At 39.2% G+C, this 13,411-nt stretch overlaps 1 protein-coding gene across 1 annotated transcript; it reads left to right on the forward strand.

The window, feature by feature from the left end:
- Positions 1 to 3,621: 3,621 nt before the first annotated feature.
- On the forward strand, positions 3,622 to 3,972 carry LOC307101101 (large ribosomal subunit protein eL21-like; the record flags this gene model as incomplete). The annotated part of the gene is made up of 1 exon (XM_079773803.1): positions 3,622 to 3,972. The coding sequence occupies one exon, from the start codon at positions 3,622 to 3,624 to the stop codon at positions 3,970 to 3,972; it is 351 nt and encodes a 116-aa protein (XP_079629929.1).
- Positions 3,973 to 13,411: the final 9,439 nt, after the last annotated feature.

Here is a 13,411-nt window from a genome sequence, read left to right on the forward strand (position 1 = left end):
TTCTACTTTAACTCACAAATCATTAACCTCTGTAAGCTACCAGTTCCTTACCCATGCCATGAGTGTAGTTACAGTACCTCTTCCACAGGCTTGTGTAAGGAATAAAAAAGATGCTGCATTAACTCACTTAGTGCAGGTGCTCAGTAGCACTCGGTAACCATGAAATAGCATCATTATCATGTTTGAATACTTTAGGACTTTTAAAGCAGTTGATATAGTATATGTAAAGATAACCCTGTGGTGTGATGCAGAAATAGGCATCTCCACCCTTGTGTCCTTCTCTCTCTTTTTTTTTAAATATACTTTATTGATTTTTTACAGAGAGGAAGAGAGAGGGATAGAGAGTTAGAAACATCGATGAGAGAGAAACATCGATCAGCTGCCTCTTGCACACCCCCTACTGGGGCTGTGCCCACAACCAAGGTACATGCCATTGCCCGGAATCGAACCTGGGACCTTTCAGTCCGCAGGCCGACGCTCTATCCACTGAGCCAAACCGGTTTTGGCCTTGTGTCCTTCTCTTGACCCACTTTTTGGAAATATCAAACAAGTGCTACCGGGCTTGATCCTAGAGAAAACTGTCCCAGAGTATATCCCCTTTATTACTTTCCTGTGGTGAGTGAAATTGTGCAAAATGGAACACTTCCCACTAGGAACCTGAGTCTATGGATGCTTCCATTAAATGACAAGAAGCAAAATGTGGGAAGCCTGAAGTTTGCAAAGGTTATTTATGCATTCCTGGTTGAAAACGAAGAACAGTTCGGGGCGTTCCTGGATCAGGACTGTAACCATTGCCTTGGGACCTGTAGATACCACAAGCTTCATTCAATTTTATTTGCCCTGTGGTTTGCTGAAGACACGCCTGCTTGACTCCAAGTGCAGAGTGCTGACACGTTTAGCCTCCAGTGTCCCTTTCTGAATGTAGAATCAAACATTTGACAGTTACTCTCTGCCTGCTCTGCGTAACACAAAGCAGACTGGTGATATTCCAGATTTATTTTTCTAAGGACGTGTCATATACAATACTAGGGCCCAGTGCATGAATTCGTGCACCTTGAAAGGAATTGTGGGCCACAAGGCTGCAATGGGCACAGGGGCAGGTCTTGTCCCATCCTCCGCCCCCCCCCCCGCCCGGCCCCTCCCACCACGGCCCCCGGTTCCCTGTCTGCCGGCAACCCTGCTCCCACTGCTGCCACTCACACATGCTGACAGCTCCGGCGCTGCTCGCACCCCCTGACAGCGTAGAGCGATTGGGGCCGGCACCAGGAGCAGGTGCGAGCAGGGCCGGCGCCAGCAGGGACCACAACGTGGGGGGTGGGGGGGCAAAGAATTTTCAGTAACCACCAGAGGCTTGCCCCAGATGACAGCAACCGGTGCCCTGCCTTGGTCTGGCAGCCCTGTTTCTCTGCTCCACCATCCCGCTGTGGCTGACGCCCGCCATGTTCAGTGCTCTGCCACCTGCTGCCAACACCCGCCAGGTTCCGCGTACGCCCCCTGGTGGTCAGCACGCGTCATAGTGACTGGTTGTTCAGTTGTTTGGTTGTCCTGCCTTTCAGTCTATTTGCATATTAGATTTATATATATATATATATATATATATATATATATATATATATATATATATATATAAAATATAGATTGGGTTTTAATCGAGAGCTTTAGAAATTTACCATGTTGCTAGAGTGGAAATCCCATCAGTTTCTTCTTTGTTTTAAAATAGATGATTAACTGACAGGTAATTAAGACATCATTTTTTGATCAGTTGATGTGAACTTTATACAAATAATACTGGCTTTATATACTTTTTGCATCATGATAGATATATACTTTTTTTCATTCTTCTATTAAAAACATTAGTACATTATTGTCTCACCCCACTCTTCTCTTGTAAGAGAAGCAGCAAATTATAGTTTATGATTTTTAGTTTTTGAACATATTGGCATTATAATACAAATTGTTCATGTACTGGGTTAATTATCTAAGAAAATTAACACCAGAATGTATAACACACAACCTTCAGAAATACAATTAAGGAATTTTAAAGACATATTTTAATTGAACCCTATTCTTCAAACACTGCAAAATGAAATGGTCTGATTCAATATTAAAATACAACACGTTTACCGTGTTTTTATATATGGTATTAGTTTTCTATTATTTCATTAAAAATCACCACAATCTTGGTTACTTAAAACAACGTACATTTGCTTTCTCAGACTTTCCAAGTATCCTGGGTCCAGGAACAGCTTACTTGTATCCTTTCCTTAGGGTCTCACTAGGCTGTGTTCAAGGCATCTGGCATTTTGCGTTCTCATCCTAAGGCTCAATTTGGGAAAATCTGCTCTCAAGAGTATTTTTATTATTGACAGAATTTATTTCCTTGTGGCTAAATAACTGAGGGTCCGCCTTTTAGCCATTTGTTGGCTGCAGGATGCCTTCAGGTTTAAAGGGAACAATTGTAGTTTCTAGAGGCTACCCACTGACCCTTGCCACCAGCTTCTTCAACACAGCTACTTACCCCATCAAGCCAGCAAAGAGGATCTCCCTAGAGCTTTCTAGCATAATAAATGCACGTGCACACACAGGTGCACACACACACACACACACACACACGTGTATCACAACCATGGGCTTGACATTTGTGACATCCATCAACTTTTCCATATTCTATTGGCTAGAAGCAAGGATTAAACAAAGGAATGAACACTGAGAGGCTGGAAATAATTTGAAGACAACTTGGAGTCTCTTTGCCATATATATCCAGTAAATTTAGCAAAATATGACCTTCATAGTAACTAGTTTGGCAAATTTTACATTGTTGCATTTGAAATTCTGGTGGCATGGTTTTGCTATGCTTTATGTTATGGAGAGCATTGTGTTATTAAGTTAAAAATGCCACGCAATCTTGTGCATTTGTGTGACTTGAATGAATTCTAACACTTGATGGCAGTAGTAACTCATTCAAAATTCAGTCAGCAGGAGTCCCTATACAAAACAAGCTGTGAGAAGTTAGAAACTTTGTGTTTTTCTTATATTTTATTAAGCATACCATATTTAAACTATCCAAGGTTGCCAATATTATTTTGGTTCAGTGGAATTGGGTATATTGGATTTTAATATTTTTCAATTGGCTTTTGGAAAGCAAACCTCAACTAATTAAACTTTTAAATAAATAAAAGAATTTAAAGAGAAATTGGATATACCTAATAAATTGGTCAGAGAAATGAAGTACAACAAACATTTTTAGATTCATCTTTGTAAGCAGTGCACTGCTATAGGATACAAAAAATAATATTATACGTGGAATTCATTTTATGCACTCTCAAATACTTTCCACCAAGTTAATTACCTACAGCAGTGATTTTCAACCTTTTTAATCTCATAACGCACAAACTAATTACTAAAATTATGCAGAACACCAAAAAATATGTGTTTTGCCAATCTGACAAAAAAGGGTATAATCCTTTCGGCCAGAACCGCCATCTTTGCCAAAATGACTAACACCAAGGGCAAGAGGAGAGGCCCCGCCATGTTCTCTGGGCCTTTTAGAAAACACGGAGCTGTTCCCTTGGCCACATACATGTGCATCTACAAGAAGGTGCTATTGTGGACATCAAGGGGATGGGCGCTGTTCAAAAAGGAAGGCCCCACACGTGTTCCCAGGGCAAAACTGGGAGTCTGCAGTGCCACCAGCAAGCAGTGGGCATTGTTGTGAACGAGCAAGCGAAGGGCAAGATTCTTGCCAGGAGAGTTACTGTGCGTATTGAGCATATTCAGCACTCTAGGAGCCGAGACAGCTTCCTGAAACGTGTGAAGGGGAATGATCAGAAAAAGAAGGAGGCCAAAGAGAACGGTACCTGGGTTCCCCTGAAGCATCAGCCTCCTCCACCCAGAGAAGCACGCTGTGTGAGAACCCACGGAAAGGAGCCTGAGCTGCTGGGACCCGTTCCCTATGAATTCATGGCAAGATAAGTGAGAAAAAGAGAAAGAATTCTCCCCTGATAAAAATGTTTCTCTTAATTGAGTAGAAGTGTGGCATCCCTTCCCCAAAAAAATAATTAAAGAAAACTTTGTGTCCTAAAACAAAACAAAACAAACAAACAAAAGGTAAACTTTTTTTCTTAAAATGTTTTTTATTGATTTAAGAGAGTGGAAGGGAGAGGGAGAAAGAGAAACATCCACAAACCTCCTGCACACCCCCTAATGGGGATCCTGCCAGCAATGGGCATGTGCCCTGACTGGAAATGGAACTGGTGACCTCTCTGTGCATGGGATGATGCTCAATCAACGGAACCACACCGGCCAGGGCAAAATAGGTATAATTTTGATTCATTCACACAAGATGGCTATTGTGTTGGCTGTTGTCATTTTTATGTTTTGACAATTTAAGGGGAAAAAGGTTAGTGCCCCGGACTAAATGGTCAGGTATTGCATGTTTTAAAAATTCTTGTGACGTGCCAGTGTGCCTTTTGCAGCACACCCATGAAAATCACTGACCTATAGTAATTGAAACTAAGAAGGTTGTTGCCATCTAGTGGTCATAGAGGCTAGGCACAAGGTATTAACCTTTCAGGCTTTTCAAACATGAGATAAAGGTATTTTTTTTTTTTTTTTTGATAATTTGGGAAGTTGTTTGGTTAATTCCCAAATTAGTGAAGTGTGTGGTGCATTTGGAAATACCATTTTGGTATTTTTTTATTGATGAATATAAGTCCTCATATTATTTTAGCAAATTATGAAAGTTAACTTTGTAATGAGATAACTAAAAAGACAGTGTTTCTACAGATTTAAAGAGAAATAAGGATGTGAATTTTATTTATTTTTAATAATTATTTATTGCTGAAAATATTACATATGTCCCCTTTATTCCCCCATTGACCCCCTCCAGCCCACCCCTGCCTCCTACCCAGGCCTTTAGCACCCTATTGTCTATGTCCATGGGTTATGCATATATACATACACTTTGGTTGATTACCTCCCATCCACCAACCCTCCCCCACCTTCCCTCTAAGATTCCACACTGTTCTATGCTTCCATGTCTCTGGATCCACTCCATTCATCAGTTTATTTTGTTACCCAGATTACACATATGAGTGAGATCATGTAATACTTGTCTTTCTCTTACTGAGTTATTTCACTTTAGCTTATACTCTCCAGGTCCCTCCATGCTGTCTCAAAAGGTAAAAAATCCTTCTTTTTTACTGCTGCAAAGTATTCCATGGTATAAATGTACCACAGCTTTTTTATCTACTCATCTACTGATGGCCACTTGGGCCATTTTCAGATCTTAGCTATTGTAAATTGTGCTGCTATGAACATAGAGGTGCATACATACTTTCTGATTGGTGTTTCAGGTTACTTAGGATATATTCCTAGAAGTGGGATCACTGGATCAAATGGCAGGTCTATATTTAATTTTTTGAGGAAACTCCATACTGTTTTCCATAATGATTGCACCAGTCTGCATTCCCACCAGCAGTGTGCTAGGGTTCCCTTTTCCCCACATCCTCACCAGCACTTGTGATTTGTTAATTGTTGATGGTAGCCATTCTGACGTGTTTGAGTGATACCTCATTGTCATTTTAATTTGCATCTCTCTGATAATCAGTGATTTTGAGAGCATTTTTTCATATGTCTCTTGGCCATCTGTATGTCCTCTTTGGAGAAGTGTCTAGTTAGGTCAGTTGCCCATTTTTTAATTGGGTTGTTTGTCTTCCTTTTGTTAAGTTGTATGATTCCTTATATATTTTGGATATTAACCCTTTATCAGATGTATCACTGCCAAATATGTTCTCCCATACGTGGGCTCCCTTTTCATTTTGTTGATGGTTTCTTTTGCTGTGCAAGAACTTTTTATTTTGAGGTAGTCCCATTTGTTTATTTTCTCCTTAGTTTCCTTTGCCTTAGGAGACATATCTGTAAACATATTGCTACAAGAGATGCCTGAGATTTTGCTGCCTATGGATTCTTCTAGGATTTTTATGGTTTCACAACTTACATTTAAGTCTTTTATCCATTATGAGTTTATTCTTATGTATGGTGTAAGTTGAAGGTCTAGTTTCATTTTTTTGCATGTACCTGTCCAATTTGCCCAACACCATTTATTGAGGAGACTGTATTGACTCCATTGTATGCTCTTGCCTCCTTTGTCAAATATTAATTGAGTGTAATGGCTTGAGTCCATTTCTGGGGTCTCTATTCTGTTTCATTGGTCTACTAGTATATGCCTGTTCGTGTGCCAGTAACAGGCTGTTTTGATTATGATGGCTTTGTAATATAACTTGAAATCTGGAATTGTGATTCCTCCAACTTTATTATTCTTTCTCAAGATTGCTGCAGCTATTTGGGGTCTTTTTTTGATTCCATATAAATTGTTGAAGTATTTGTTCTAGATCTGTGAAATATGTCGTTGGTATTTTAATATGGATTGCATTGGATCTGTAGATTGCCTTGGATAGTATGGACATTTTAATGATGTTGATTCTACTGATCCATGAACACAGTATATTCTTCCACTTGTTACATGTAGTTTTCTGAGTACAGATTGTTTGCCTCCTTGGTTAAGTTTATTCCTAGGTATCTTAATTTTTTTGTTGCAATGGCAAATGGGATTTTTTTGTTCAGTTTCTTTTTCTGAGAATTCATTATTGGTGTATAAAAAAGCAATTGTTTTTTGGGTGTTGATTTTGTATCCCTCTACATTGCCAAATTCATTTATTAAATATAGTAGATTTTTGGTGGAGTCCTTAGGGTTTTCTATGAACAATATCATGTCATCTGCAAATTATGAGTGTTTACTTCCTCCTTTCCAATTTGGATGCCTTTTATTTCTTCTTGTCTAACTGCTGTGGCTAGGACTTCCAGTACTATGTTGAGTAAGAGTGGTGAAAGCAGACATCCTTGTCTTGTGCTTGTTCTTAAGGGAAATGGTTTTAGTTTTTGCCCATTGAGCATCATATTCACTGTAGGTTTGTCATATATGACCTTTGTCATGTTGAGATATGCTCCCTCTATTCCTGCTTTGCTGAGAACTTTTATCAAAAATGGGTGATGGATTTTGTCGAATGTTTTTTCTGCATCTATTGATATGATCATGTGACTTTTGTCTTTGAATTTGTGGATGTGATGTATCATGTTTATTGATTTGTGAATATTGTATCAGCTTTGCATCCTTGGAATAAATTCCACTTGGTTATGGTGTATGATCTTTTTAATATATTGCTGGATTTAATTTGCTAAGATTTTGTTGAGGATTTTAGCATCTATGTTCATCAAGGATATTGGCCTGTAATTCTCTTTCTTTGTAGTGTCTTTATCTGGTTTTGGAATTAGGGTAATGCTGACCTCATAAAAAGAGTTTGGAAGTGTTCCTTTCTCTTGGATTATTTGGAGTAGTTTGAGGAGTTAATTCTTTGAATGTTTGGTAAAACTCCCCTGTGAAGCCTTCCAGAACCAGGCTTTTATTTGCTGGGAGTTTTTTGATTACTGCTCCTAGTTCATCAGTTTTTATTGGCCTATTCAGGTTTTCTGATTCAATTTTGGGAGATTGTATTTTTTTTTTTTAGGAATTTGTCCATTTCCTCCACATTGTCCAGCTTGTTGGCATATAGTTGTTTATAGTATTTTCTTACAATTCTTTAAGTTTTCTGTGGTGTAAGTGGTTACTTTTTCTCTTTCGTTTCTGATTTTATTTATTTGGGTCCTCTCTGTTTCTTGATGAGTCTGGCTAATGGTTAATCAATCTTGTTTATTCTTTCAAAGAACCAGCTCTTGGTTTCATTGATATTTTGTATCATTTTTTTTTTTAGTCTCTTTGTCATTTACTTCTGCTCTAAACTTTATTATTTCCTTCCTTCTACTTAGTCCTGGCTTTTCTTTTTGTTCTCTTTCTAGTTCCTTAAGTTGTAAGGTTAAAGAGTTTATTATTGATTTTTCTTGTTTTTGAGGTAGGCCTGTAGTGCTATGAACTTCCCCCTCAGGACTGCTTTCGCTGTGTCCTATAGATTTTAAGTGTTGTGTGTTCATTTTCATTTGTTTCCAGAAAGTTTTTTATTTTTTATTTTTATCTTGATCTTGTTGGTAACCCATTCATTTTTTAATAACATGCTCTTTAGCCTCCATGGTGTTTGAATGCTTTTGGGTGTTTTTACTGTAGTTGATTTCTAATTTTATTCCACTGTGATCTGAGAAGATGCTTGATATGATTTCAAACTTCTGCAACTTGTAGAGACTTGTTTTGTGTCCTAATATGTGGTCTTTGTGAATGATCCATGTGTACTTGAGAAGATTGTATATTCTTCAGTTTCGTGGTGAAATGTTCTATAAATGTAATTTCTTGTTTTTTGTTTGTTTGTTTTGTCTGGAAGATCTATCCAGTAAAGTCAGCAGGGTATTAAAGTCCCCTACTATGACTGTATTTTTGTAGATTTCTCCCTTAAAGTCCTCTAGAAGTTTTTTTGTTTTGTTTGTTTTTGTTATATTTAAATGCTCCTATATTGGGTGCATGTATATTTACCAGCATTATATGCTCTTGTTGGATTGATCTCTTTAGTATTATATAGTGACCTTGGCTTTCTCTTGTAATGGCTTTCATTTTGAAATCTATTTTGTCAGATATGAGTATTGCTCCTCCAGGTTTTTTTTTCTTTCCATTTGCATCAAAAAAACGTTTTCACCCCTCCACTCTCATCCTGTGTGTCTTTTGTTCTGAGGTGGGTCTCTTGTAGACAGCATATAGTTGGGTGATGTTTTTGTTTCCATTCAGCTACCCTATGTCTTTTGATTGGAACATTTAATCCATTTACATTTAAGGTTAATATTGATAGTTATTTATTGGCATTTTAATTCTCTATGTCTAGGTTTCTGTCTCTATTTCTTCTCATTATAGCAGTCCCTTTAGCATTTATGTAATGCTGGTTTGGTGGTGATGTACTCTTTTAGCATTTTTTTGTCTGGGAATCTTTTTATTTCACCACCTATTTTGAATGATATCCTTGCTGGATATAGTAATCTTGGTTTCAGATCCTTGCTTTCCATTACCTTGAGGACTTCATGCCATTTCCTTCTGGACTGTAGAGTTTATGATGAGTAATCATGTGTCAGTCTTATGGGAGCTCCTTTGTAGGTAACAGTTGGCTTTTTCTTGCTGCCTTTAAGATTCTCTCTTTGTCTTTAATTTTTGGCATCTTAATTATGATGTGTCTGGGTGTGGTCCTGTTTGGGTTCTTCTTGCTTGAGGTTGTCTCTGCTTCCTGGACTTGTATGACTTTCCCTTTACCAAGTTAGAGAAGTTTTCTGCCATTATTTCTTCAAACACGTTCTCTATTCCTTTCTCCCTTTATGCCTCTTCTGGAACACCTGCTATTCAAATATAGTTATATTTCACATTGTCCCACAGATCACTTAATCTGTCCTCCTGTTTTTTAATTGTTTTTTTTTTTTTCTTTTTGGTTCTCTGATTGAGTGATTTTTTTTAACCCTGTCTTCTAATTCACCGATTCAATCCTTAGCTTCCCCTAACCTGCTGTGTATTCCTTCCAATGTGTTCTTTATTTGTGTTATGTCATTCTTTATTTCTGTTTTCATAGTTACTATATCTTTTATCATGCTGTTGAGCATTTTTACCATTATCATTATTCTGAACTCTATATGAGATAAATTTCTTATCTCCATTTCATTTATCTCTTCTTCTGGAGGATTATCTTGTTATTTCATTTAGGGGTTCTTTGTCTCCTCATTTAGGCTGCCTGCTTGGATTTGTGACAATGTATTAGGTCAGTGATGGCGAACCTATGACGCGTGTCAGCACTGACACGCGTAGCCATTTCTGATGACATGCGGCCGCATGCCGAGGATGAAACATTTGCTGCTCCTGAGGATGAAACATTTGCTGCTCCTGAGGATGAAACATTTGCGACTAGAGTCTTGGAGTTAGTTTTTTCCTCAAAGTGACACACTACCCGAGTTCTGCTCAGTTTTTTGGCGAAGTTTGACACACCAAGCTCAAGAGGTTGCCCATCACTGTATTAGGTAGATATGCTACACCTCTCAATCTTTATGCTATTTCTGTCTAATTAGACCTAGCAAAGACTCAAAACTTCCAGAGACTGCCTCTGCCTACCGAATGATAGGATTCCATCTTGAATTGCCTTTAGGCAATCATTCACAGGTGTGGGAGAGTTTTTTTCAAAATGGTGGAGTAATAGCTTTTGCCTGGAGGCTAATTGTTATTCTCAGTGTCTTATTGGGCCTCAGAAACTCCACACCCTGGGGCAAGGTGTTTTCCAATAGGGGTGGGTCAGCTGTCTCCCCTCCCCTCCCCCAGGCAAAGCTGCCTATATAGTAAATGTCTATGTGAGAAAGATGACCTCTGCAGCATGAGGAGATGACTCAGCACAGGAAACCAGAGTGTCTGCCTTATGAGCTCTAACCATTGAACTCCCAATCCTGGCGTCTGCTCACACAACTCTAGTCCATTCTGCCCTCCCTCTGCTGGAGAACAAAGTGAGTGGCTCCTCAGGGAATTTTGTGCATTGGCCCTTTAAGAGGGTGCCTGTATTTGCAGCCCTCTATCCCTCACAGGAGCAACCCCCCTGCTTTTCACAGCCAGATGTTATGTGGGTACCCTTCTTAGTTCTGGCTCTCTGCTGGGGGTACAGCTTGGGGATAGACCCCAGTGCTCCCAGTGGAAACCCCCAACAGCTGAGGTATCCATCTGTAACTTCAGCTGCTATCTGTGGGAGCCCAGCCAGCCCTTTTATGCCTCCGCTCTTCCTACCAGTCTTTATGCAGTCTCCACTTTCCATCCTCAGTCATCAGGGTTCTCTCCAGTGAGTCCTCCATTGATTATTCAGGAAGTTTTTCTGTATTTTAGTTGTAATTCCATTTTGACCCTAGGATCATGTCCATGCAGTGTCCACTTACTCTGCTGCCATTTTTATCCCTCAGGATGTGAATTTTACACTCATAATAGTATTATGTGTAGATTTTACTTACTATTATTCTTTGAAAATATAATTAATCCTACAACAAACTCAGGATTTTCAGAGGATGCACACAACATATTGTAGTCATGTCACCTGAAAAATATGTTCACAGTAATAATTACTTAGGGATTTTAGCATGGAAATGTTTGCTTATAAACAGTTTTAAAGTACACAACATTTTGTAGTAAGAATGAAGTGTCCTCTTCCTTGGAAATATAATATTTAGAGAAAATAAATGTTTGTAACAAATAAATAGGGAAAAAAAGCTATGTTATTAAAAAACACACAACTGCATTTAATCAGGGGTCAGTTTTAGAATTACAGATTTCAGTTAAGAATGTGAGGCATTTGAAATGGTCCATTAAGTAAGATACATTTAGAAGGAATGCTAAATTGTTTTCATCACATTTTCCGGGTTTTAATAGCCACTTTGTCCTTATAGAATTCATGGTGAATTACATCTGCAAAGTAGACTAGTTAGTAGGCAGTCATAATGCCTGTGAGAATGTCAATTGGACCTATACATTTCCATAATAATGCTCCCAGTATTTTCATAATTTCTTATTTTTTTTGCTATAACTTTCTGACCCCCATAATTTTATAATAATGGGGTACTGAGAAAGCTGTGAGAACAAAGAGGTATTCTTTGTTATTTTCTGGGAAAACCTGAGAAAATCAATAATGTTCCTGTGGGCAGGGCATTCTGACTTTCATAGGCCCTTTCCTCCATCTATCAATCAATCAATCAATCAATCAATCAAAATTATAGTATATGTCTTGTTGCTATAAAGATTAATATATTCCAACCTACATTCTTTATTGCATGTACATTATTATTGTCATGTGTCCTTTTCATCTAAAAAAGAGAATATATTTGCATAGGTCCCTAAAATTATTATGGGCCCCAAACACTGTGCTAACTGTGCCTAATGAGTAAGGCATCCTTCCTGCTGGGATTCTCCCTTTACCCTTATGGTCCTAAGCATCTCATTTCATCCTCTAATCTTCCAAAGGCCCGGTATCTGCAGGACTACTCTTAACGGCAGAGACATTTCCATTTAGAAGGCCCTGTGATATGCAAAAAGACTATATATAGATATATACTAGAGGCCCGGTGCACAAAATTCATGCACGGTGGGGGGGGTGTCCCTCAGCCTAGCCTGCACCCTCTCCAATCTGGGACCCCTTGGGGGATGTCTGACTGCCGGTTTAAGCCCGATTCCACAGGCAGTCAGGTAGTCAGGCGTCCCTCTCACAATTCAGGACTGCTGGCTCCTAACCACTCACCTGCCTGCCTGCCTGATTGCCCCTAACCACTCCCCTGCCAGCATGATTGACGCTTAACTGCTCCCCTGCCAGCATGATCGTCCCCAACTGCCCTCCCCCACTGGCCCAATCGCCTCCAACTGCCCTCCCCTGCTGGCCCGATTGCTCCCAACTGCCTTCCCCTGCAGGGTTGAGTGGGCTGAGGGACTCTAGCTGGATGAGGCTGTATGCTGTGGGGACTGGGTGAGGTGGGGCTGAGGGGACTGGGGGACTCTGGCTGGATGAGGCAGGGCTGAAGGGACTGGGTGCCGCCATCTTGTGAGGGCATGACAGTCAATTAGCATATTCTCTCTTTATTGGCTACGAGTGCTGCCATCTTTGTGAGGGTGTGATGGTCAATTAGCATATTCCCTCTTTATTAAATAGGATATATATATATATATATATATATATATATATATATATATATGACTATTTGAGCTGCCATAACAAAATATCATAGACTGGTGGCTTAAACAATAGCATTTTATTTCTCAGAGTTCTATTTTGTTTCTCAGAGATCAAGGTCATAGCTGATTTAATTCCTGGTAGGAGCTCTCTTCCCAGCTGGCAGATGCTGACTTCTCATTATTACCTCATATGACCTTTCTTTAGTATACACATGTGTGTGTGCATGTACATACACACATACAACTGATTTTTCTTTCTCTTCTTCTGAGTCCACTAATCTCATCATGAAAACCCATCCTTATCTCCTCATCTAACCGTAATTGAACTCCCAAAGGCTTCATCTCGAATTACCATCACTTTGGGGTATAGGGTTTCAAAATATGAACTTTGGGGAGACACAAACAACTTCTCTGTCCAGTCTGTACACCATTTTCTTATGTCATAAAACAGGGAAAATTCGTATCTGTGGTATTTGAGGCAGAGCAGAGGAGTGGAATAAAATAGGATTTTGTCATTAGCCCTTAACGCAGGGCAACTTACTTAAGCTCTCTCTCTGACCTGTGACTTGAAATAGTCATTTGTATCCCCAAATCCTAGGATGTTGTGAATAAATGCATGCAGAACACCTTAATAGATACCAAGTACACAGTTGGAGTCCAAATGTTGGTTGCTATTATAACAATGTGTATATATTTGTGGACTAACTTTAA

This window comes from Cnephaeus nilssonii (genome assembly GCF_951640355.1).
Source record: "Cnephaeus nilssonii genome assembly, chromosome: 6".
Lineage (NCBI taxonomy): Eukaryota > Metazoa > Chordata > Mammalia > Chiroptera > Vespertilionidae > Cnephaeus > Cnephaeus nilssonii.